Genomic DNA, 22,770 nt, shown 5'->3' on the forward strand with positions numbered 1-22,770 from the left:
ATTTTAACGTAATTCTAGTGTCAAGACCATTTCATAAACTATGTTATATCTTGGACCTATTACCTCTAAATCATTTTCTTTGCCAAAAATGTTTATAAAGTCCCCTCTTTGATTTTCTGTGCAATATTAAAAAAGACATCAGGGTAATTCAATCATGGCACAGATTTGTAATAACATTATGAATACATGAAGACTGATTCTTCTTCCCAGAACAAAAATATTGAATAAAGTGTGCAATTGAAAAAAGAAATCTGAATTTAACCGAGAAACTGCAAACCAAATCTGGGAAAGAAATTGAAAAGTCACGCAGCTCAGAGCTTGCAGAATGGATAAATGAGACTACTTCCATTTCACTGTAACTGTCATAAATATTTCTGACAGCAGAGTTCACAAAATAAATTGGTCTGCTGAGGTTTATAGCTAACTGTTGTGGTTGACTCTATTGCTGAGAAATGTCTGGGCTTTTAATTTTAATAAAATAATCTTTTTATTGTGACTTATCTTCTCAACCCCCAAACCCACTCTATTTATATTAATTTTGTGAAAGGGGAACATTACTTTTCCAGTTTTGGTTGTGTACATGCAAACAATTATTTAGTTAAATACCAACATTGTTTTCTGCTATACCTCTTCCAGGCACTTGCTCTTTTCTGCCTGGGGCTATTTTCCTTGCATCCCCCCTCCCTTGTCAAAGTTAGAACATCTGGCGTCCAGCTAAGGCCTGTCCACCTGTGCCAGCCTGCCTTAGTATTTTTCCTTTCCTATCTCGGCGAGGGCATGTGTAACGCCTACTGAGGCTAATAAACTAACAACCCTCTGACAGCTTTTTACAAAGAGCAAAGCCTTCAGGAGAAAGTGGATGACACTTAGGTTCTCTCAGTTTTTAACCATGAGAAATTATAATGTAATTTCCACAGCAACATGTGTTACTTGAACATGCTGATATTGCTGCAAAAAGAAAACAACTCCCATTGGTTAATATAAAGATTCATACTTTAATGGATTAAAGAATAGCGTTCTTCTTGAATTAACTATTATGGGATGTGAACTGCCTCTATGCAAGAATATTTGTTTGAGGAGTTGCTATTTTTTGGTTTAGTTTCGAGTAGTTGCACTGAAACAGGCCCTTCGGCCCACCGAGTCCGTGCCGACCTGTGATTCCCGCACATTAACACTCTCCTACACACACCAAGGACAATTTGCACATATGCCAAGCCAATTAACCCACATAACTGTATGGCTTTGGAGTGTTGGAGGAAACCGACACGAGAAAACACACGCAGGCCATGGGGAGAACGTATAAACTCAGTACAGAGAGCACCCATAGTCGGGATCGTACCCGGGTTTTCGGCGCTGCAAGCGTTGTAAGGCAGAAACTCTACCGCTGCGCCACTGTTGACACTTAAAAGACATTTGGACAGGTACTTGGATAGAAACTGTTTAGAGGAATATGGGCCAGAGCTTGGATGGAGCATCTTGGGCTTTACAGACAAGTTGGGCCAAAGGGATTGTCTCCTCACTGTGTCACTCTATGGCACATCTCAAAATATATACCAAATAATACTACAGGTATTCTTAGTGTTTAAGTCTGAAGAAGGGTTTCGGCCCGAAATGTTGCCTATCTCCTTCGCTCCATAGATGCTGCTGCACCCGCAGAGTTTCTCCAGCATTTTTTTGTACCTCCAGGTATTTTGTTATCTCCATATCACTCTACATCCTTTCAAAAAGCAAAATCCAAAGCTAAAATAATTTTCCATGTGCCAGGTAATTATTCTTCATGCATTGACTTTGCACTGAGTTTGGAGGGAATATTTATTTTGAGGAGGGATCACAATGGTCCTTCATTAGATTTCCATTTGTGGCATGGAACATGGACTGATTTGTAGCCAATTTTTTTCCAATAATCCAAAAAATAATAGATTATGGCCTGGGTGAAAATATATACATGTTGAGTCCTTGAAATGCTTCATTACATGAAAATGTGTGTTCAATCAGTGCTGTTCAGATAACCAGAGAGTAGCATTATTTCAAAGTGGAACACGTATTATAATCAGGAACCCTGACCTGTGGATGAGTATTGTACATAAAATAGGTGATAGTCCAAAGTCACTTGTAAAGCATGAGTTTGCTGCCACAATCTCTTGCACTGGTCTTTAAAATGATGAGAGGGATAGACAGAGTTGACGTGGATAAGCTTTTCCCATTGATAGTTGGGAAGATTCAAACAAGAGGACATGACTTCAGAATGAAGGGACAGAGGTTTAGGGGTAACATGAGGGGGAACTTCTTTACTCAGAGAGTGGTAGCTGTGTGGAATGAGCTTCCAGTGGAAGTGGTGGAAGCAGGTTTGATTTTATCATTTAAAAATAAATTGGATAGGTATATAGATGGGAAAGGAATGGAGGGTTATGGTCTGAGTGCAGGTAGATAGGACTAGGGGAAAATAAGTGTTCGGCATGGACTTGTGGGACCGAGATGGCCTGTTTCCGTGCTGTAATTGTTATATGATTATATATTGTTATATGATACAGGAAAAAGATATCACTTGGCACATTTTTATTTACTGTATGCTACAACTGAACTCAATACTTCACCAGAAGAAGTAAGGAACATGTCAAGGAATTTTATGCAGACACAAGGAACTGTCGATGCTGGAAGCTTGAGCAAAAAAACAAAGGCTGAAGGAACTCAACGGGTCGGGCAGCGTCTGTAGAGGGAATGTCCGAAGATGTTTTGGGCTGGGACCGTTTTCCAGACTGACGGAGTTGGGGCAGGAAAGCTAGCAAAAGAGAGATTTGAGTGGGGGCAAAGCCTGGCAAGTAAGAGATGGACACTATTGAGGGGAGAAACTATTCAGACAATCAGACAAGAAAAGAAGATGAGGTGTGAAATGTAAAGCCAGAGGAAGGAATATGGATGGAAGGGGATGATTAGGGGAGAGAGGCTGAGGGAGAGGGGGATAGGGGGGATTAAGGGGAAAATGGGACGGAGATGGGAAATTAATATATGGAAGAGGAGAAAGTTGGGCTTGTTAGGATAGCAGGGGAAAGAGTGGGGATGGGGAGGCCGAATGGCCTCCTGCACCTATTTTCTATGTTTCTATCGGGTTATTGATTGGGGACGATCAGCCATGATCACAATGAATGGCGGTGCTGGCTTGAAGGGCCGAATGGCCTCCTCTTGCACCTATTTTCTATGTTTCTATTACTTGAAATGTTGAGAATTCAGTGTTTGACCTCCATTGCCTGAGTGAGGCAACATGCAAAGTGGAGCAACAGCACCTCATATTCTGCTCGCAACCCAATGTTCGGAACATTGAATTATCCAATTTCAGATAATACCCTCCACCCCCCACCTCCCTCTTTCCCTTGCTCCCACATCCTCCCCAGTGCGCATGTATTTCTCCGGCCATCTTAAACACCCATCTCCTTCACTTCTGGCCTCTGTGACCCTTCTGCCAATTGCCTTCTCATCTACATCTACCTATCACCTGCCATACATTTCCCACCCCTACCTCGCTTTCTGAAATATCATCTGTCCATTCCCTCCACGGATGCTGCCTGACCCATTGAATGTTCCAGCCTTTTGTTTCTCGCTCAATGTTATGCTTTCTGCACAGAGCTGTTCAGTACGAATGCTACCTAGCCCTAGCTGTTTTTTTCCATTCATTTATCCAGGCTTCATTTATTCCTATTACTGATGGTCACTAACAAGGTTGTAATGAGTCATCTTGCACCACTACTTCATGGTGTGTGGTGAAAGCTAAATTTGCAGCGGAGTTTGTCAGGAGCTTCCCAGATTTTGGCTCAGTGTTCAAGCAACCTTTTTAATTTTGACTTAAAGGAGAAAAATTATGTTCTGTTACAGTTTCTGCCCTTGATCTTCCATGTGGTGGCAGCCACAGGCTTGAGAGATGTTGCCAAAAAAATGGTAGCAAAGTTTCATAATCATTGTACAGAAACAGATATTTAAACCAGTGATCTTGGTGGATTGTAAGTGGGTACTGTGCTCCAAGTAGTATGGAGCTGAATCACATACAACAAAGTGCTGATGTTTCATCATACTTAAAGGAACAATACACAGACAATATGTAAAGAATAACATAAGTGCTGAGTAATAGATATAGCAGTGGTTATTGATCTACTTCCATGTTACCTCTAAGCTTGAACCAAGGCTGGAAATATCAGACTGCAAGTCAATAATTTGTGTAAGAATGGAAGATAAGCGTTTTATTGATTGATATCTGTTGACAGGTAACCACTGCAATACAAGAGAACAAACTGAAAGAGGAATGCGACGAGCTGATGGACATTATCAGACAAAGGAAGCAGATCATTGCAGTGAAAATAAAAGAAGGAAAGGTAAGCTTTTGTCTGTGTAAATAGCCCAAATAAATGTGCCAAAGATCAAACAGTTAGTATCCAGGCTATTTATTTCTGCGGTTGAAAATGACATGCTTCAAATCAGCACACGGTTGCAGTGTAGTAAGTGGAGCAAAATCTACTCGGGATAAATTTGAGCGATCGTCTGAAGTATGCGTAGCATTTTTGGCTTTGTTCTTTTCTCCAAACTTTAAGCAGAACTGTTGAATGGCAGGCTGAATATCAAGAAATCTGCACGTCAAAAGTATGGCCTCGTCACATACAGTATCTATTCCACTATTTATATGTAACCAATTGTTAGTTCTTACTCAAAAGTTATATCCATTAAACCAAATTTCCTGACCGAACTAATCTTCAGAGTTTTAAGCAATCATTAAATATTTTGGCTATGGATCCACGGTTAATTTAGCATGGAGCAGGGATCAAATCTGGCACTGTTATTGCATCCACACATTAAGGAGAGTTTTTTGCTTCCCTATCCCTACTGATAGAGATGGGGTGGGCATCATTATTTTTAAGGAAGTGAGCAGTGACTTACAATTCCAGCATCATCCTGGGCTTGGCAGCATCTCTTTAATCGGAAGTCACAGAGGTCAAACAGCATAGAAACAGTTCCTTTAACCCATAGAGTCCACGCCAAACCTCAAGCATCCATTTACACTGATCCTACAGCAATCCCATATTATTCTCACACATTCCCTCATCCATTGCCCCAGATTGTCTTGCTCACCGACACATGAGCAGCAATTTGCATGGCCAATTAATCTACCCGTGCACATCTGTGGATCATGGAACTAAACCGGATCACCACGTGCAAACTCCACTCAGGCAGAACTGAATTGGGTCACTGGAGATTTTCAGCAGCCACTCTTCTAGCTAACATTGTGCCCACTGTGTATCTGAAATATAAGGATATAATTTTCTGTTCCCAAACACAAAACCTAATTGGCATCTTTCTACTGAACTAACTGTATTGTAACATGTGATCTTGGTTCATTCCAGTCTTCACTGTACAGATTCCAAACTACCAGCAGGGATTTAACATGCTGCACTGGAGTTTTCATTTCTACAATAATCAATAGTTATCCCATAATGAAGGGGTTGGTTAATGCAATAAAGAAGCAATTGCTTTAACAATAGTGTTTAAAAATAATCTTTGACTTGCTGAAGCATTCCCCTGAGCCCAAGAATCAATCATTGAAGAACAATAACCACTGCTAGTGTACCACAAAAAGACAATAATTTAAGAACTATTTGATTTGAAGTTTGTCACTGCAGTGAACTCAGACAATAAGATCTTATCTTTCCATGGGTTTGTTCAGCTGTCAGTGTCATTTTGTGGCTAGGTCAGCTGTTTAGTCCTTTTTAATTGCAATTCTTTATTGTAGGAAAATAATCCTACTGATTATTAGTAAAATTATTCGAGGATAATCCACCAGATTATTTTCTTCCTCTCCAAAATTGCTCACTCATTGCTAGAATTGCTTAACTTCCAAACCTTTTGTTTTCATATGAAAGACCTAAGAGATTTCTAACAAATTGATTGATACAAGTAGGGGGGCATAATATACACTGTTTACACAGAAATGTCAATTATGCCAAAATTCCTTTAAAACACCTCTTCCGAGTGTAGAAATATCGACTAATTGTACTGACTTTTAACCTAACATATAATTTGATCTATTGCAGAACCCATGAATTTATATTTCCCATTTACAATCAACGGACAGAACTTTCAATGACCCATTGATTTCCAATTCAAACATTTTAATGACTATAAAATTTGAACATGCAGAATTTGAATTCATGCTCCTGTGGTTTTATAACAAATGGACTTTCAACATCAGCAATCAGAATGTGAATAGAGCACTGTGTGGTTTCTTCAGAAGCAGGTTATATGTCTTGATGAATGACTCTGTCTGTTTGTCTTCTAATCTTGTATTTATCTGATCCCCTTCAAGGTTATGAAGTTGAGGAAACTAGCACAGCAAATAGCAAACTGCCGACAGTGCTTGGAGCGGTCAGGGTCTCTCATCAGTCAAGCAGAACAAAGCCTCAAGGAAAACGATCATGCGCGTTTCTTGCAAACAGCAAAAAATGTGACAGAAAGGTGAGCCGAACTTTACTGGAAACATTGGATGTAGATCATGTTTAGTTTAGTTTTGTCTAGAGATACAGCGTGGAAACAGGCCCTTCGGCCCACTGAGTCCGCTCCGACCAGCGATACCCGTACACGAGCAAAATCCTACACACTAGGGACAATTTACAACTTTTTTCACCGGTCAATTAACCCACAAACCTGTACGTTTTTGGAGTGTGGGAGGAAACAGGAGCACCCGAAGAAAACCCAGGTGGTCAAGGGGGGAATGTACAAATTCCGTACAGACAGCACCCGTAGGCAGGATCAAACCCGGGTTTCTGGCGCTGTAAGGCAGCAACTCTACCTCTGCGCCACTGTGCTGCCCTTCACCGATATAAGATGGCGTGAAAATATTAAACAAAAAAAAGCAACTCCCCATAGTTATTACAAAGGATAAGTTATAGAAACATAGAAATTAGGTGCAGGAGTAGGCCATTCGGCCCTTTGAGCTCAGTATCCCGTACCTGCCTTCTCTCCATACCCTCTGATCCCCTTGGCCACAAGGGCCACATCTAACTACCTCTTAAATATAGCCAATGAACTGGCCTCTACTACCCTTATCTTACTAGTTTTCCCATATCCACTTAAGTATCAGCATAAATAGAGATTAACAGTTGGCTGAATTCTCCTTGGGGTGCATTAGCATAGAAACTAACATTGCACCAACTTCCACCAAATCAACTTTCCCCAAAACTCAACTGAATATAATCAGATTACCCAAATTAGAAACCCTTGCTCAGAACAGATCCCGACCTACCTCAGCTGAAGAGTGTCGGATTGATCTTGAAGGACTCAATTATCACAACATTTATATTCCGATCCCAAAAAATGAAATTCAGAATATTATTCTGCTCAGGTCAAAGATTACATCACGATCCCCCTACAAGCAGTGACTACATTTTTCCTCAGATCCCGACTTAGCATTCCCTTCATCCATAGCCCATTTATTTTTAAATGATGGGAATGAACCTGCCTCCAAACAAGATTGATCTTGAAGGACTCAATTAATGACAATATAAACTACCTCATGATTATCTGCAGAAGGTTACAAAATGAAATTCAGAATATGAAGTAACTTTTTTGGGACTATAATAATCAACTGATAGATTTATTATATTAGGAAAGATAAGCATTTAACTGATGAGAGAACATGAAAAGCAACATAATCAACTTTAATTCTTCGACAGCAAAAGTAAATGCCCTGCTATTATAACAAGTTTATCAATGATCCCTTTATTTTTTGTTCATTCCTTCCCACTGGTTGAGATTTTATTTCACAAGTGTCCGCAGGCCAATAATATCATTCTTCAGCTGATTCTTCTCTTTTGAAAAACTCGGAGAGTGCATGCAACCCAAGATGTTGTCTTGTTTGAATAAAGTTTGCCTTTTCTGAACATTGTCAAGACCACAATATTCAGATCAAGAATTAGAGGTGGCGGAGTGGCATGATCATACACGTAATCTATTTAATTACCTTAGCCTTGCCAATGAAATTTACCACTGAGTCTTATCACCATTTAAAGTTCACAATTAGTTTCAGGGAGTGACACTTCCGACTATCTCCGAATACTCTAATTACACAGGGAAAGTAACAGAGGTTCAATATTGGAATTTCAATGATCCTTACCACAAAGCCAGGCAAGGTGGTACAGCGGTAGAGTACCTGACTTACAGTGCCAGAGACCGAGGTTCGATCATGACAATGTGTGCTCTGTGTACGGGGTTTGTATGCTCTTCCTGTGACCATGTGGGTTTTTCTCCGGGTTCTCTATTTTTCTCTCACATCCCAAAGACATCCAGGTTTGCAGGTTAATTGGCTTCTATAAATTGTCCCCAATGTGCAGGATAGACCTAGTGTACAGGTGATCGTGGTCGGTGGGGACTCAGTGGACGGAAGGGCCTATATCTATGCTGTATCACTAAATAAAGCAAAGTTCAGCAATTTCAGGAGAGGTATCACTAGCATTAGTCTTAATTTTTAATGCCAGTGGCTCAGCCCATAGAAATAGTGAGTCCTTTCATTGTGAGTTGGATTACTTTGGTGAAAAACACAGAACCCACTTGTACAATGTAAGCAGGTTTCTGCATCGAGTCATCAAAAAAACCCACACATTAAACTGCAAGTTAAAATGGTTATAGAAATTTAGTGCATTACAGGGCACTCCACATCAAGTGTACTGCAATATCAATACCAACTGCAATAAAGAATGTTTATAGTGGACCGTTCCAAGTTGAAGATATCCTTAATAGAATCAGCAGTCGAAATGCCCATTTAAAAATGTGAATCTTTGTTTTTTGTGGCAACTTCTCGAGAAAGTTGAACAGTTCATATTTGACTAAATTAAGCAGACAGCAGCTCAATAACTTAGGGGTTGTACCACTGTGCTGCAGCAGTGGCAATGCCTACAGCACAGAGCTTCACTGAACACAGAGTAAACTGGATCTTTCTATTGCTTATGCATGCGAGCAGCTCTGGAGAATTGACCTCAAAGATCTGCAAATATTCTTGCATTCTCAGCAGTCAATGCCGATTAAATTCCTTATTGGAGGGAATTATACCTCAGCTGATGATTTTATGCCATATTCTGTAACAAAAAAAGTGGTCTAGTGCAAGGGTAGGACTTCAAATGATTGAATTTAATACCTCCAGTATGCAATGCACCAATTACAGTATCAAGTGCGTAAATGAGTTATTTTGCCTTTTGCCTGTGGATTTATTCAAAACAGTTACAATAAAGTAGCTTTTAATCATACCCATTTTAATTTATATTTTACTAGTGTTGATTTCTACTTTGCTTCTAGTTTCTGGTTTAACGTGGGATAAACAAGAATATTTGGGATTATTATGTATGGGATTATAAATATTTTATAAACCTCAATGTGAACATTATGACTTCCACAGAGGAATACAAGTGCTGGTGCTCCGTAATAAGATGTTCCATTGAAAATGGTGTCTGCCAATATTTCAGATTCACAGAGACAGTGTCTTGCTGTGCTAGTTCATTTCCACATAGGTCTTGTAGGTGGTACGTTCTATATTGCTGTTTTCCAAAATAATCAATGTCCACGAGAGATGGAAAAATAGCAAATAAAAATGTCACCAGTTCAAAGTTCATTGCTGTTGGTTAGTTTTCTCATTATTGCGAGAAGGACAAAAAAGACCAGGCCCAAAAAATGTTATGTGTAGGAAAGAACTGCAGATGCTGGTTTAAATCGAAGGCAGATACAAAATGCTGGAGTAACTCAGCGGGACAGGCAGCATCTCTGGAGAGAAGGAATTTACTGATGTCAAGGGAGTGGGCGGGACAAAGATAGAATGTAGTTGGAGACAGTAAGACTAGGGAGAACTGGGAAGGGGGAGGGGATAGAGAGGGAACGCAAGGGCTATTTGAAGTTAGAGAAGTCAATGTTCATACCGCTGGAGGAACAATGTTATGCTGTTCAAAAATCAAAGTGCAAGAGGAACTCAGCAAGTCAAACAACATCTGCGGAGAGAAATGGACGGACAATATTTCAGGTCGGGACTATTCTTCAGACTTGCTTCAGATCCAGATCTCTGCAATCTTTCGTATATCTAAAAAAAAAAACTTGATTTGCAAGTGGTGCTTTTAATATTATATACTGTAATTCTTCATCATATTTTGTGTGTTATTTTGTAGGGTTGCCATGGCTACAGCATCGTCTCAAGTTCTAATCCCAGATATTAATTTGAATGAAGCCTTTGAACATTTTACCCTGGATTTTGCGAGAGAGAAAAAAATACTCGAAAGTCTTGACTATCTGACAGGTAATGTTATTAAAAGAACAAAACCTTGACAATACTTTACTTTGTGGTCTATTACCAAGTAGTATATTACTAACATATTGAAAATATCCATCTTCCACTGACTCCACCTGATTGAAAGAGAATGACGCAGTAGCATTGTACATCAATGAGAGTTGTCTTTGTCATGTACAACATGCTCCATATACTACACTTCAGTATCTTTCATCATCTTTTACAAATAATTGCATGGTCCCATTCAATCACATCCAAATAACATAAATCAGCTTGGATATATGCAACCACGTCTCTTGTCGTGGTGGATGTCTGCTTGTTCTCCAAACTTATTTGTCAGGCTTGGTCACTATGCTCTTTCCTTTAGGCATTCACTCTTAAAATTCCTGAAATCCTGCGTAAAACCTCTGTTCTTGCAAATCCAGCTCTCCTAAGCCATTGGATGACTTTACGGATGGATCAAATCCTTCATCAGTATAGTCATTGCACAAGACTTAGTAATGTAAAAGATGCTCAAGTTTGATACAAGAGAACAGGCATCACCAGAGTGAAGACTGTGAGCTGAGTTGCAATTGTATAATGAATCTTGTATTGTCTACAGCTTGCTTTGGCCTGGTAGGAAGTCATTGCAGAAATGATATGCAGGACTCAATCTGAAGCATTAATGTCAACGAGCCTTGATGTTATGTTAAATGTTGCTGCTAACAAACTGATACCATCTAAGGCATAACATCACTCTGTCATTAATGCATTCCTATACAATTATAATTCCCTCTGAGCCTCCAGGTGAAGTGGGATGTACATGGTTTATTTTCGCTCCAGGGCTAAGAACTAGTGTAAACAGGGTCCCCTTTTAAATACCAATCATTCGCTAAGCCTGCTGAAATTCTGCTTCAAGGGAGAGGTGACAGATTCATATTTCTACAGTGGATGCTAGCAAAGTGTTCAGAAGTTTACACTGCAGCCTTAATCACTTGTACAAATGCGCAATGGGTGACTTCAGCTGTTTCTCCAGGAGGCTGATAGGAATGTGACAAAGGATTAATGGAGAAGAACCCTTTATGGTGATAAATATGCATTACCCTTCCATCATTTTTTTTGGACACTGAAGGGGGGAGAAAAGTACGGTAATTGGCTTCATCAATTTTGTGGGGTATAAAACTAAATGTGAAAATAACTAGTTCAATGTGAATAATTAAGCGACACAAATATACAGCGACGGATGATATGATCACAGCAGTACAAATTTACACAGGAGGTCTTGTTTGAGAGGAGACATAAATCAGTCTGAACCGATCTGTCATAAAGCATATCATTGTCAAAAGATTAAATATTATGAAAGGCATGGATAGGATGGACAGTCAGAACCTTTTTCCCAGAATGGGAAAAATCAAATATTAGTGGGCATAGCTTTAAAATGCGAGACGCAAAGTTTAAAGGAGATGTGTGGGGCAGGGTTATTTTACACATAGGGTGGTAAGTTCCTATGGTTCATAGGGTGGTGGAAGCAGACATGATAGCAGACACAATAGATTTTTAGATAGGCATTTGGTTATGCAGGGAATGGAGGGATATGGGTTATGTGAATGCAGATCAGAGTTGGTCTTGGCATCATGTTGGGCACAGACATTAAGGGCCAAAGGCCTGTTCTTGTGCTGCATTGTTCGAAGAAACACCACCCTCAATCAACCAGCATATTTTGAATGAGACAATGGCTCCAGGGCAATTTCCTTTCTCTTTTGGCCTGCTTAGGCTTTTAAGCCCTTCAGTATTGTTGACCACTATGTTTTCCTCCCCGCTGCACCTTTGCAGTCTACAATGCATAATATCAAGTGTGTTTAATTTTTTGCTTTGTTGAGAGTTTTCCATTGAAACTGTCGCTCCCATTTTTTCATTGCAGCCCCAAATCCTCCAGGCATTCGTGAAGAGCTTTGCACAGCATCACACGATACTATTACTGTTCATTGGACTTCTGAAGATGAATTCAACATCGTCTCTTATGAGCTTCAGTATACAATCTTCACAGGACAAGCAAACTTTATCAGTGAGTTTACAAAAAATGAAACAAGCATAGTAAACAAACACTTTTATATTGACACCAGAGAATCTGCAGTGCCAATCCAATCTACAATGGTGAAGGCTAATGTGAGGACAGGGCCTTGCACATAGATAACTAACATCAAAGGAGGAGGTGTGTGTTTATAAGCGTTGGATTGTTGGTAGTCAGGCAAGGCATTGCATGAAGCAACAGATAAATCTAATGCAGTGTGAACCACACACCTCCCATTTAGAAGCAAACATCTGAAAATCACACAATTATTAACATTTAATTAAGCACATTTATCAAATGATTACAATGCATCGTGGATTGTCTTTCTGCTGACTGGTTAGCACGCAACAAAAAAGCTTTTCACTGTACCTCGGTGCACGTAACAATAAACTAAACTGAAACTGTTCCTGCAATACCACTCCTCTCCATTCAAATGGATGGCCTGCCTTGCTGTAGGTTCTCTGGTATTGATGCTGGGGAACCATCACAACTTCATCTTGTGTTGCCAACTCCAATGTCGAAGCACAACTGAGAAATCCCAAGTGAAAATCAGCCAGCTACTTCAGCCAGGTCTTCAGATTCACCTGGGTATAATGAACTTGGTAGCATTTGTGCAAGGAAATATTTTCCATGTGAAAATGATAGCATTTTCCTGCAAACTCTGGTTCATAATGCAGTCAATATTACCTGTCATATATATACAGTATTTTCCATAAAACCTCTTTATCAAACAAGAATATATAAGCTAACGTATTTCACAATATCATTGTTAAAACCCAAGTTAATGCAATTCTTACACATCAGTTCTAAGCATAAATCACTCTTGTTGTGAAATTACTGTTTAGTGCCTGGTCTTGTACATCTTTGATGTCCTGTGCTGGATTACAATTATAGTTTCCTGAATACTTAACAGTTGTAAAATACTGGAGAGCTGTACTTAGTAATTTTATGAAGCGAACATTATTTTAATCACTGGAGAGTTGTTATTATGTTGAATTTTGCATGGAGATTTGAGATATCTTGAGAGGTCACTACAGGGAAAATTATAAGCAATATGTTATTTACAATTTTGTTATTTTCACCTGAGCTCTATTTTATTGTTTCTGATCACACACAAACTATGTACAGTGCAATTCAGGAGCCAGCCATTTTTTTTGATTTTTTTAAGTGATCTCTCAGAAGATGTTTTGTTTCAAGACATGTTCCTGTTTTTTTTTTTAACTCCATGGACAAATTCAAAGAATCATAGTGAGCGTGGGCTGTTGTGAAGTGTTAAGAGATTTCTGTCAATTTGTATTTTTCTTCAAGTCTTGCATTTTACATTGTGGTTAAATGAGGATAGAGCTGCAGCTACACAAAGCTGGAATGCTTATTCTGTCAAAAATATTTTAGACAAGATCATACCTGGAATTCTGACACATTGTCATGCATTATGACTTGCCATGATTATTTTGCCTCGTAGATAACAGTAAGAAACTTCCTACCGTTGCTGCCATTACAGCATGTTCACAGCTTTGACCTTTGCTTCTGGGTTCTTCTTGGTATCTTCAGAGTGTTCCTGTGGCAGAGCCTGTCCATTGCTCACATTAGTATTAAACTGGAGTCCATTGCCACACTTGTCAAATGAAAACACTTGCATTACATTCCCTGATGGACAGGTCGAGGTGGAAGGGTGTAAGAAGGAACTGCAGATGTTGGTGCATTGGTGATCATTGTAGAACTAGTGTATGGATGATCGTAGGTCGGCAAGGACTTGGTGAGACGAAAGGCCTGTTTCCATGCTGTACTAAACTAAACCTCATGCGATTTTGATCCCCGATTCAAAACCGCTCTCTGCATAAGTCATAGGAAACATCCATTCTACTATTGAATCCTGTCAGCATTTAAAAAGGGTTTGTCACGGTGGTGCTGTCCCTTCATGCGTGAATGTTGATCCCCAAATATGTTGGCAATGGCATCAGAGCAACATGTAAATAGAACAAGGACAGATCTTTCAAAACTTCAGGGTTCATAGATAAAAAGTAAACATGGTATGTAAGTTTCAGATTCATCAGCTCTTTCAGAAATTCTTCAGCATCAAGTTAATGTATAACCAGCAAGGGAAGGTAATGTTAGATGGATTAATTCTGACAGGTTCCTGTTCAGCTCTGTCTTCCAGCTGACCTGATAGATAGTGACATTTCCACTTCCAGTAGAAAAATGCTGAAGTTCTTGTGAAACAGTAACAAGCTGTCCCATGGGCCAAAATGCTGTCAGCTTAAAACTATCCTCCTCTCCTTGTCATGCAAGTACTTGTCATCTATACCTTATTTTAGGATGCCAGCCTATGCTGAGGTGAAAGCCTGTCATTTTGTTGATCACAACCGAGTTATGCAAGTCTGTAAATTGCCTTGCATAACTAAAGTATGGACTAAAACTGAAAGAAAACACAATAACACAAGAATATATGAGCCATCTGGACCCTCAGGCCTGCATCGTCATTCAATATGATCGTGGCTGATCAACTCTTGGCCTCGATTCCTCAAGTCCACACTAACTTTAACAATCCTGTCTTTCAAAAACATCAATTTCCACTTAAACCACTGAATGCGCTAGCCACAACTGTGATCTGCAACACAGAATTCCAGGGATGCACAAATTTGTGAGAAGGAATTTCTACATATCTTGATTTGAAATGACCATCCCCTTCTCTTGAAACTATGTCCTTCTTTCAAGATTCTCCCAGTGGTGAAACCATCTCAACATTGATTCTGTCAAGGTTATAGAAACATAGAAACATAGGTGCAGGCGTAGGCCATTCGACCCTTCGAGCCTGCACCGCCATTCAATATGATCATCGCTGATCATCCAACTCAGTGTCCTAAAAGATTTCCCCTTTATCCTTAAACTGTGACCCCTTGTTCTGGACTTCCCCAACATCGGGAACAATCTTCCTGCATCTAGCCTGTCCAACCCCTTAAGAATTTTGTAAGTTTCTATAAGATCCCCCCTCAATCTTCTAAATTCTAGCGAGTACAAGCCAAGTCTATCCAGTCTTTCTTCATATGAAAGTCCTGACATCCCAGGAATCAATCTGGTGAACTTTCTCTGTACTCCCTTCTATGGCAAGAATGTCCTTCCTCAGATTAGGAGACCAAAACTGTACGTAATACTCCAGGTGTGGTCTCACCAAGACCCTGTACAACTGCAGTAGAACCTCCCTGCTCCTATACTCAAATCCTTTTGCTATGAATGCTAATATACCAGTCACTTTCTTCACTGCCTGCTCCACCTGCATGCCTAGTTTCAATGACTGGTGTACCATGGCACCCAGGTCTCATTGCATCTCCCCTTTTCCTAATCGGCCACCATTCAGATAATAGTCTACTTTCCTGTTTTTGCCACCAAAGTGGATAACCTCACATTTATACACATTATACTGCATCTGCCATGCATTTGTCCACTCACCCAGCCTATCCAAGTCATCTTGCAGCCTCCTAGCATCCTCCTCACAGCTAACACTGCCCCCCAGCTTCGTGTCATCCGCAAACTTGTAGATGTTGCATTCAATTCCCTCGTCCAAATCATTAATATATATTGTAAATAGCTGGGGTCCCTTAGAATCATATGTTTCAGTAACATCACCTTCATTCTTCTAAGCATACTGACCCAACCGGTCTATCCAGTCTTGATAGGGAAATATCTTCACCCCAAGCCTTAACCTGGTCAATTTCTTTTCCACCATATATTCATTGAATGTTATTGGGATGAACAAAAAACAAAATCATGATCAAAAATTATGTTTAAAACTTGATTTAAAAAAAGGCCTGTTTATAAACCAGTACAAATATTGGTGAAGAACAGGCCATGACCTGCTAAATTTCAATGGAAACTCTAGTTTTAATTCTTGTGAAACAATATTATATGATCTTCAAATAAATGTAGGAGGGAGATGATGATGATGATTAGCTAATATACAACATAGAATATATTGCATTTTATGGATCTTTGAGATCAACCAGATCATCTTCAATTGACTGCAGCGGTAGAGTTGCTGCCATACAGCCAGAGACCAGGGTTTGATCCTGACCACCGGTGCTGTCTGTATGGAGTTTGTATGTTCTCCCCTTGACCTGCATTTCCCCGGGAGCTCTGGTTTCCTCCCATTCTCCAAAAGAGTGCAGATTTGTAGGTTGATTGGCTGGGTAAAATTGTAAATTGTCCTGGGTGTGTGCGGAATAGTGGTAGTGTGCGAGGAATCTGGTTGCGGCAGACTCAGTGGGTCGAAGGGCCGGTTTCTGCACTGTATCTCTAAACTAAACTAAACTAATGTCTCCAAAGCATACAAATTCCTACTTGCTTATCCACGGGTAAAGTATTAGAATAGAGCAACATCAGATTGTTAGGGTGCTTGAATCTATTGAGGTGGATTTACTATTCTACGTTTGGAAGGAAAATGTTCTGGAAGGTGAGGACCTATAGCTCAGGAGCTGCCGGGAGACTCAAAGTAGAGATCACACAAGAAGATTATGAAGACCGTAGATAGTGGACTCTCATTCAATATAAGTAACAAATCTAGAAATATTCTAACAATTATGGATCAAAATAATCGGACAATTTCTTGTCTATCTTATTTCTAAATAAATATTTTGCAAATAACTACTAAACTTAAATATCTTAAGGTCAATACATTGTCTTGTTCTTAATATTATCATGTTCATAAGACACAAGAACAGAATTAGGCCATTTGGCCCATTGAGTAATCAATCATGATTGAACTATCTGAACATGTCTGAACCCAAAATGTCACCTATTCCTTCTCTCCAGAAATGCTGCCTGTCCCGCTGGGTTACTCCAGCATTTTGTGTCTACCTTCGGTTTAAAGCAGCATCTGCATTTCTTTCCTATAACTGAACCATCTTTCCCTCTCAGACCCATTCTTTTACCTCTTACCTTTAGCACCCTTACGAATCAAGAACCTATCAATCTCCACTTTAAAAATATCCAAAGACTTGGTCTCCACCGCCATCTGTGACAATGAATTCCACAGATTCACCACCATCTGGCTAAAGAAATCCCTCCACATCTCTATTCTAAAGGTATAGTCTTTTATTCTGAGGCTGTGCCCAATGGTCCAAGACTTCCCCACTAGGAAATATCCTCTCCACATTCACTTCATCCAGTCCATTCATTATTTGGTACATTTCAATGATCTCCCATCCTCATCCTTCTAACAAGCCCAGAGATGTCAAACGCTCATCAAATGCTAACATAATCATCGCCTGTATCATTCTTGTCAACCTGATCTGGACCCCTTCCAATGCCAGCTGATCCCTCCAGAAATTCCTAAAACTGCTCACAATACTCCAAATGCAGTCAGGCCAGTGCCCTATAAAGCCTCAGCATTATATCCCTGCTTTTCTCTTCTAAAATGATGATTGAAGCAAATTATTACCTTCAATAATGTGATTCATTCCCATAATTCCTGAATTAAATTATTCAAATCATCAGCAAACATATCAGACCTTTTTCAGGAGCTGCCTGAGAAGATATTTAAATTTAAGCACTACCTCCGCTATTCACCTGTTTGGTTCCCAGCGGACTCAATTGATTACCAGTCATTTACTAATCGAACTGAATAATAAGGCAATTAATCACTCCCTCTGTGAACCAAGCATAATTCATTTCTGTTTGAACTAACTGACTAAAAACCTCCTGCCAGGAATCCCCCAGTGGCTGATTTGCAGCACAGCTATGCAAATGCTGTGGGGTTCCAGGTTTGATTTGCACTCTTTTGAATCAACTATTAACTTGGGTCAACACTTGGAAAGGTGCAGTTGTTCGTGAGATCTTTAAGGAAGTTGGGTCTGTAAGATCCGGTTGGCACTCATTCGCTATCCAGCAACACCCTACTGCGCACATCTGGAATGCAGAAGTAGGACAGTGGTGATGACTTAATTGGCAGAATAACAAACCAACACAAATGTGGAGGGGATGTTTCCACTCATGGGTGAGTCTAGGACCAGGGGCCACAGCTTCAAAACAAAGGGACGTTACTATAGAAGGATTAGGAGGAATTTCTTCAGTGGTGAATCTGTGGAATTCATTGCCGCAGACGGCTGTGGAGGCCAAGCCAATGGATATTTTTAAGACAGAGATTGACAAATTCTTGATTAGTATGGGTGTCATGGATTATGGGGAGAAGACAGGAGAATGGGGTTGAGAGGAGAACTTTTTTTCACACAGAGAGTGGTGAATCTCTGGAACTCTCTGCCACAGAGGGTAGTTGAGACCAGTTCATTGGCTATATTTAAGAGGGAGTTAGATGTGGCCCTTGTGGCCAAGGGGATCAGAGGGTATGGAGAGAAGGCAGGTACGGGATACTGAGTTGGATGATCAGCCATGATCATATTGAATGGCGGTGCAGGCTCGAAGGGCCGAATGGCCTACTCCTGCACCTAATTTCTATGTTTCTATATTTCTATGAGAGGGAAAGATTGAATGGCGAATTAGACTTGATGGGCTGAATGGCCTAATTCTGCTCCAACAAGTTATAAACTTATGAACACTTGTCACTAATGGAAAGAAACTAACAAATGCCCAGGCAAGGCACTGGGAGTGCTCATAAAACTTTACTCCAGCTCCGATTGGAGGCGTGGGTTTGAATCCCACTTCTGACACCATGTGAATACTTTAATCTCACACAGGTTAAAGCACAAGCATCTTTATTGTCCAATTCATCATCATATAAGCAGTACATCGCATGTTCAGTCAACTGCAGCTACTAAAGACAGTAGGCAAAATGCTTTGTTTCGCTGTTAAATAAGCAATGCTAAGAATTCAGTTTATGTTCATCATCTTATTCAGTCACAACCCTTCCCATTGCAGGTTTATACAATTCTGTTGATAGCTGGATGATTGTTCCTAATATCAAGCAAAACCATTACACAGTGCATGGACTTCAGACCGGAACCAGATATATCTTTGTGGTGAAGGCAATCAACCAGGCAGGCAGTCGCATCAGTGAACCCGCTCGACTGAAAACCAATAGTAAGTATTGCCTATGATTTATTGACAACTTTTTATGAGTTAAAATGGTTAAAACCTTAACCCTCTGCCATCCTCAGCCAGCAATGGGATGTTGCGTTTTCCTTCTAGTTCTGGAGCAATAGTTGGGTATGTAGTAAAACTGAGGTAGTTATTGACTCAACTTAATACGTTTATATCAGCTCAGCCTGCAGTGAATACTAAAATTCACTAAATGTGCCTTCCAAAAAAAGGTAGTTATGCCTTCTCCTCCTGTTGGCAATTAAGTTGTCTCTGCCGCATAGTGTCTCTATTTACGATAACCATGATAGCAATGAGTGTGGGAAATGACTCCAGGGCCTGACTGACATTACTTGTTGTAAAGGTTTCTGCATCGTCAGTATGGGACATAAATGTTCTGCATGGAATAAGTGCAGTGTAGTAAAAGATTTAGTTTCCTCCAGGAGGGCATTGGTTATCATGATTCAGTTATAGTCATGTGTGTACTGTTCAAATATAATTAACAAATTTATTTCAAATGCACATAAAGGGTGCTCTGTACTAACCATCGTCCAACTGGGAGAAATTAAACCTGTCCAAATGTTCCCACTAAGATTCCATTTAAGAGAGTTTATAGATGCAAACTTTGTCCAATTCTTAAAGGCTTGATATACTGGTTGCCCCCATCTTACAAACCCAATGTATCCATGTAAAAAGATTTGGGAGACTAGTAGGATGATTTTGCTAGTTCCTGCAGGGTTACAGGTCAAATGTTCTTGACACTATCTGGAATTTTGCCACATTGAACCCAGGAAGAAAGCATTCTAGTTCACAAGTTGATGGCCAGACCAGCAGCAGTGTCATTTTTAAACCATCAATAGCATTCAAAAAACCTTGTTATGACATTTTTTTAGAGGATCATTATTTGCCCAAAATAAGTAATATTCTTTTCCCATGGGACTGCCCACCTATGCAGATATCTTCTGCCATGTGGGATTTCGATTCACAGGGGCATTTGCAACCAACTTGCAAATTGTTCAAGTTACGAACAATGCTCAGTAATGGAACCCAGCCATATCCCAGGGAGAACCTGTTTACAGGCGCTCCCCGACTTACGCAAGGGTTACATTCCGTGAACCCTTACTCAAAACCTTACCTTATTGAAACTTACATAATAATGAAAGGAATAGATAGTGTGAGATAGAAAAGGATGTTTCGACTGGTTGGAGAGTCTAGGACCAGAGGTCATAGCCTCAGAATTAAAAGATGCTCTTCAGGAACTTCTTTAGTCAGAGGGTAGTTGATCTGTGGAACTCATTACCACAGAGAGCTGTGGGGGCCAAGTCAGTGGATATTTTTATGGCAGAGATAGACAAATTCTTGATTCGAATGGGTGTCAAGGGTTATGGGGAGAAGGCAGGAAAGTGGGTTTAGGAGGCAGAGATCAGCAACAATTGAATGGCGGAGTGGACTCGATGGGCCAAATGGCCTAATTCTACTACTATCACTTATGAATTTGTGAAATCAGTTTTTATTCGTCAAAATCACCATTCCCACTCCCTGCCCAAAATAGCTCACTGAGAGTTTTAACTGTCTCAGTGGGGTCCAGCTGCTTCTGCGCTGCGCGGCCTTCTGGGTAAACGCCGCCACCGTTGTCGGCTTGAGTTCCACCTGGCCATTAGGGCACTTTCTGCGGCACACGGCCTTCTCAGTAAACACCACACCACAACTTGTGTCTGATGTAAACTCAAGTGTTCGTGCAGTGTTGTGGACATTATTGTGGACAAATTGTGGACAAATTCATTTCACTTGCACTTTATGTGCAACGTGACGAATAAAACTGATTGTTGTTGATTGTTGATTACAAACTGCTTTGATTGCACCAAGGACTGCGTATAGAATTGTTTACACAAGTGCGAGTTTAGGCAAGTCAACTACTGCGTAAATTGGGGAATGTCTGTATTCAGAATCTATCCCAATGTTTATAGTGCAGTTCCTAGCACCCTAGAATTAAATAGCACAGAAGGCCACCTGGAGATTTTGCAGCAGGTTGAGGAGCAACAACTAATTTATAAGCTTTCATGTGTACAATAGCTTCCAAGTTGCAATTGCAACTTTACAATTTTTATCTATCTGGAGTGAGATGCGATTTAAACAACAGGACACAAAAAATGGAGAAGTGACTCATCCTGGACATTGCAAGGAATTGGGGTTTTCATGTGCTCGGTTGAAATGACACGCCACTGAAGTACTTCAGAACCACCTCGATGGAAATTAGTCCATCTTGAAAAAAAAAATCAGTCCTTTGAAATTCTGTTTAGATTATGCAGGACCCAAGCATAATGTATATGTTTTGGATCAATATAACCCAATTTCTCCTGACCACACATACGTAGCATCTAACACAGAAAATAGAATTTCCAGAGTAGTGCAATCCACTTGGAAATAAATGTGAACATTATACTCCTAGAAGTGTTGATTTTCATAAAGTTGCACTGAATAAGGAAGGCAATGCCATGCATCTCAGTTGGCAGCGACCTGTTCATTTAAATTGGAGAGTTGCTTGTGTCTATTCAACCTCCTAGATTTCATTAGGAGAGACCAGCTCTGTACTTATCCGATGTCCATGTATTAGTGCCACTCTCTTTCTTAGCTTCTTTCTTTGTAATTGGCACCAAAATAAGGTGACAGTGCATTTGTGGGTTAGGCAAAAGAATTTCACTGTGGAGTGCATAAGTGACAATAAAGAACCATTGAAGCTTTAGAGGGTAGTTGGACTGGATAGTTGACTCAAGATGACGAAATAATTCAACACAGATAATTCAACAGATAGCAAACATGTTGATTTGTACCTCCAATAGTGTGCGTGTAACAGTGGGCAGTTTTGTTTTATAGCAATCTATTCAACCTCCGAATAAATTCAACCACTGTTTAAACATTTCTTTAGAAAGTCGCATTTTAAAAAAATCTGTGAATTTTAGCAAGCTTCCAGTTTCGATACCAGATCTGTGCTGAGTTAAATGACCTCAATCAAGACTCTATAGTGAGAAGCAAAAAAAACCAAAAACCTGCAGATGTTGTGATGTGGAACAAAAAGAGAAAGCAGAATGCTGGAAGAACTCACTAGGTCAAACTGCACATATGGAGGCAAAAGGTGAAAGATGATGTTTCAAGTCAAGACCCTGCATCAGGACTCAAACATAGTGGGAGGCAGCAATCACACAGATGAGAATATTTAAAATGGAGTGCAGTGGATTCCCATTTCTGATTAATCTTCAATTGGTTTAACCTCAAAATTTGTTGAACTGTTTAAACTCTAAAGTTTATCTTCAAACCAACTGAAGACAGAAAATGAGGAAGAGTTACTGGCCCTGGAAGTTTTTGAATACTACTGATGCCTGTGCTCAACAGCGTG

General features: G+C 40.0%; 1 protein-coding gene across 4 annotated transcripts in view; it reads left to right on the forward strand.

Annotated features, from left to right (window-relative positions):
- The window catches only part of LOC129702126 (probable E3 ubiquitin-protein ligase MID2), a 188,453-nt gene that overhangs the window by 152,726 nt on the left and 12,957 nt on the right, over positions 1-22,770 (forward strand). For all 4 annotated transcript variants that reach the window (XM_055643718.1, XM_055643715.1, XM_055643716.1 and 1 more), the window contains exons 4-8: positions 4,254-4,361; positions 6,344-6,492; positions 10,182-10,309; positions 12,201-12,344; positions 19,218-19,379. In XM_055643718.1, the coding sequence (XP_055499693.1) occupies positions 4,254-4,361; positions 6,344-6,492; positions 10,182-10,309; positions 12,201-12,344; positions 19,218-19,379 (691 nt within the window). The remainder of the gene's footprint in view (positions 1-4,253; positions 4,362-6,343; positions 6,493-10,181; positions 10,310-12,200; positions 12,345-19,217; positions 19,380-22,770) is intronic.

Source organism: Leucoraja erinacea, chromosome 12 (genome assembly GCF_028641065.1).
Source record: "Leucoraja erinacea ecotype New England chromosome 12, Leri_hhj_1, whole genome shotgun sequence".
NCBI classification, from domain to species: domain Eukaryota; kingdom Metazoa; phylum Chordata; class Chondrichthyes; order Rajiformes; family Rajidae; genus Leucoraja; species Leucoraja erinaceus.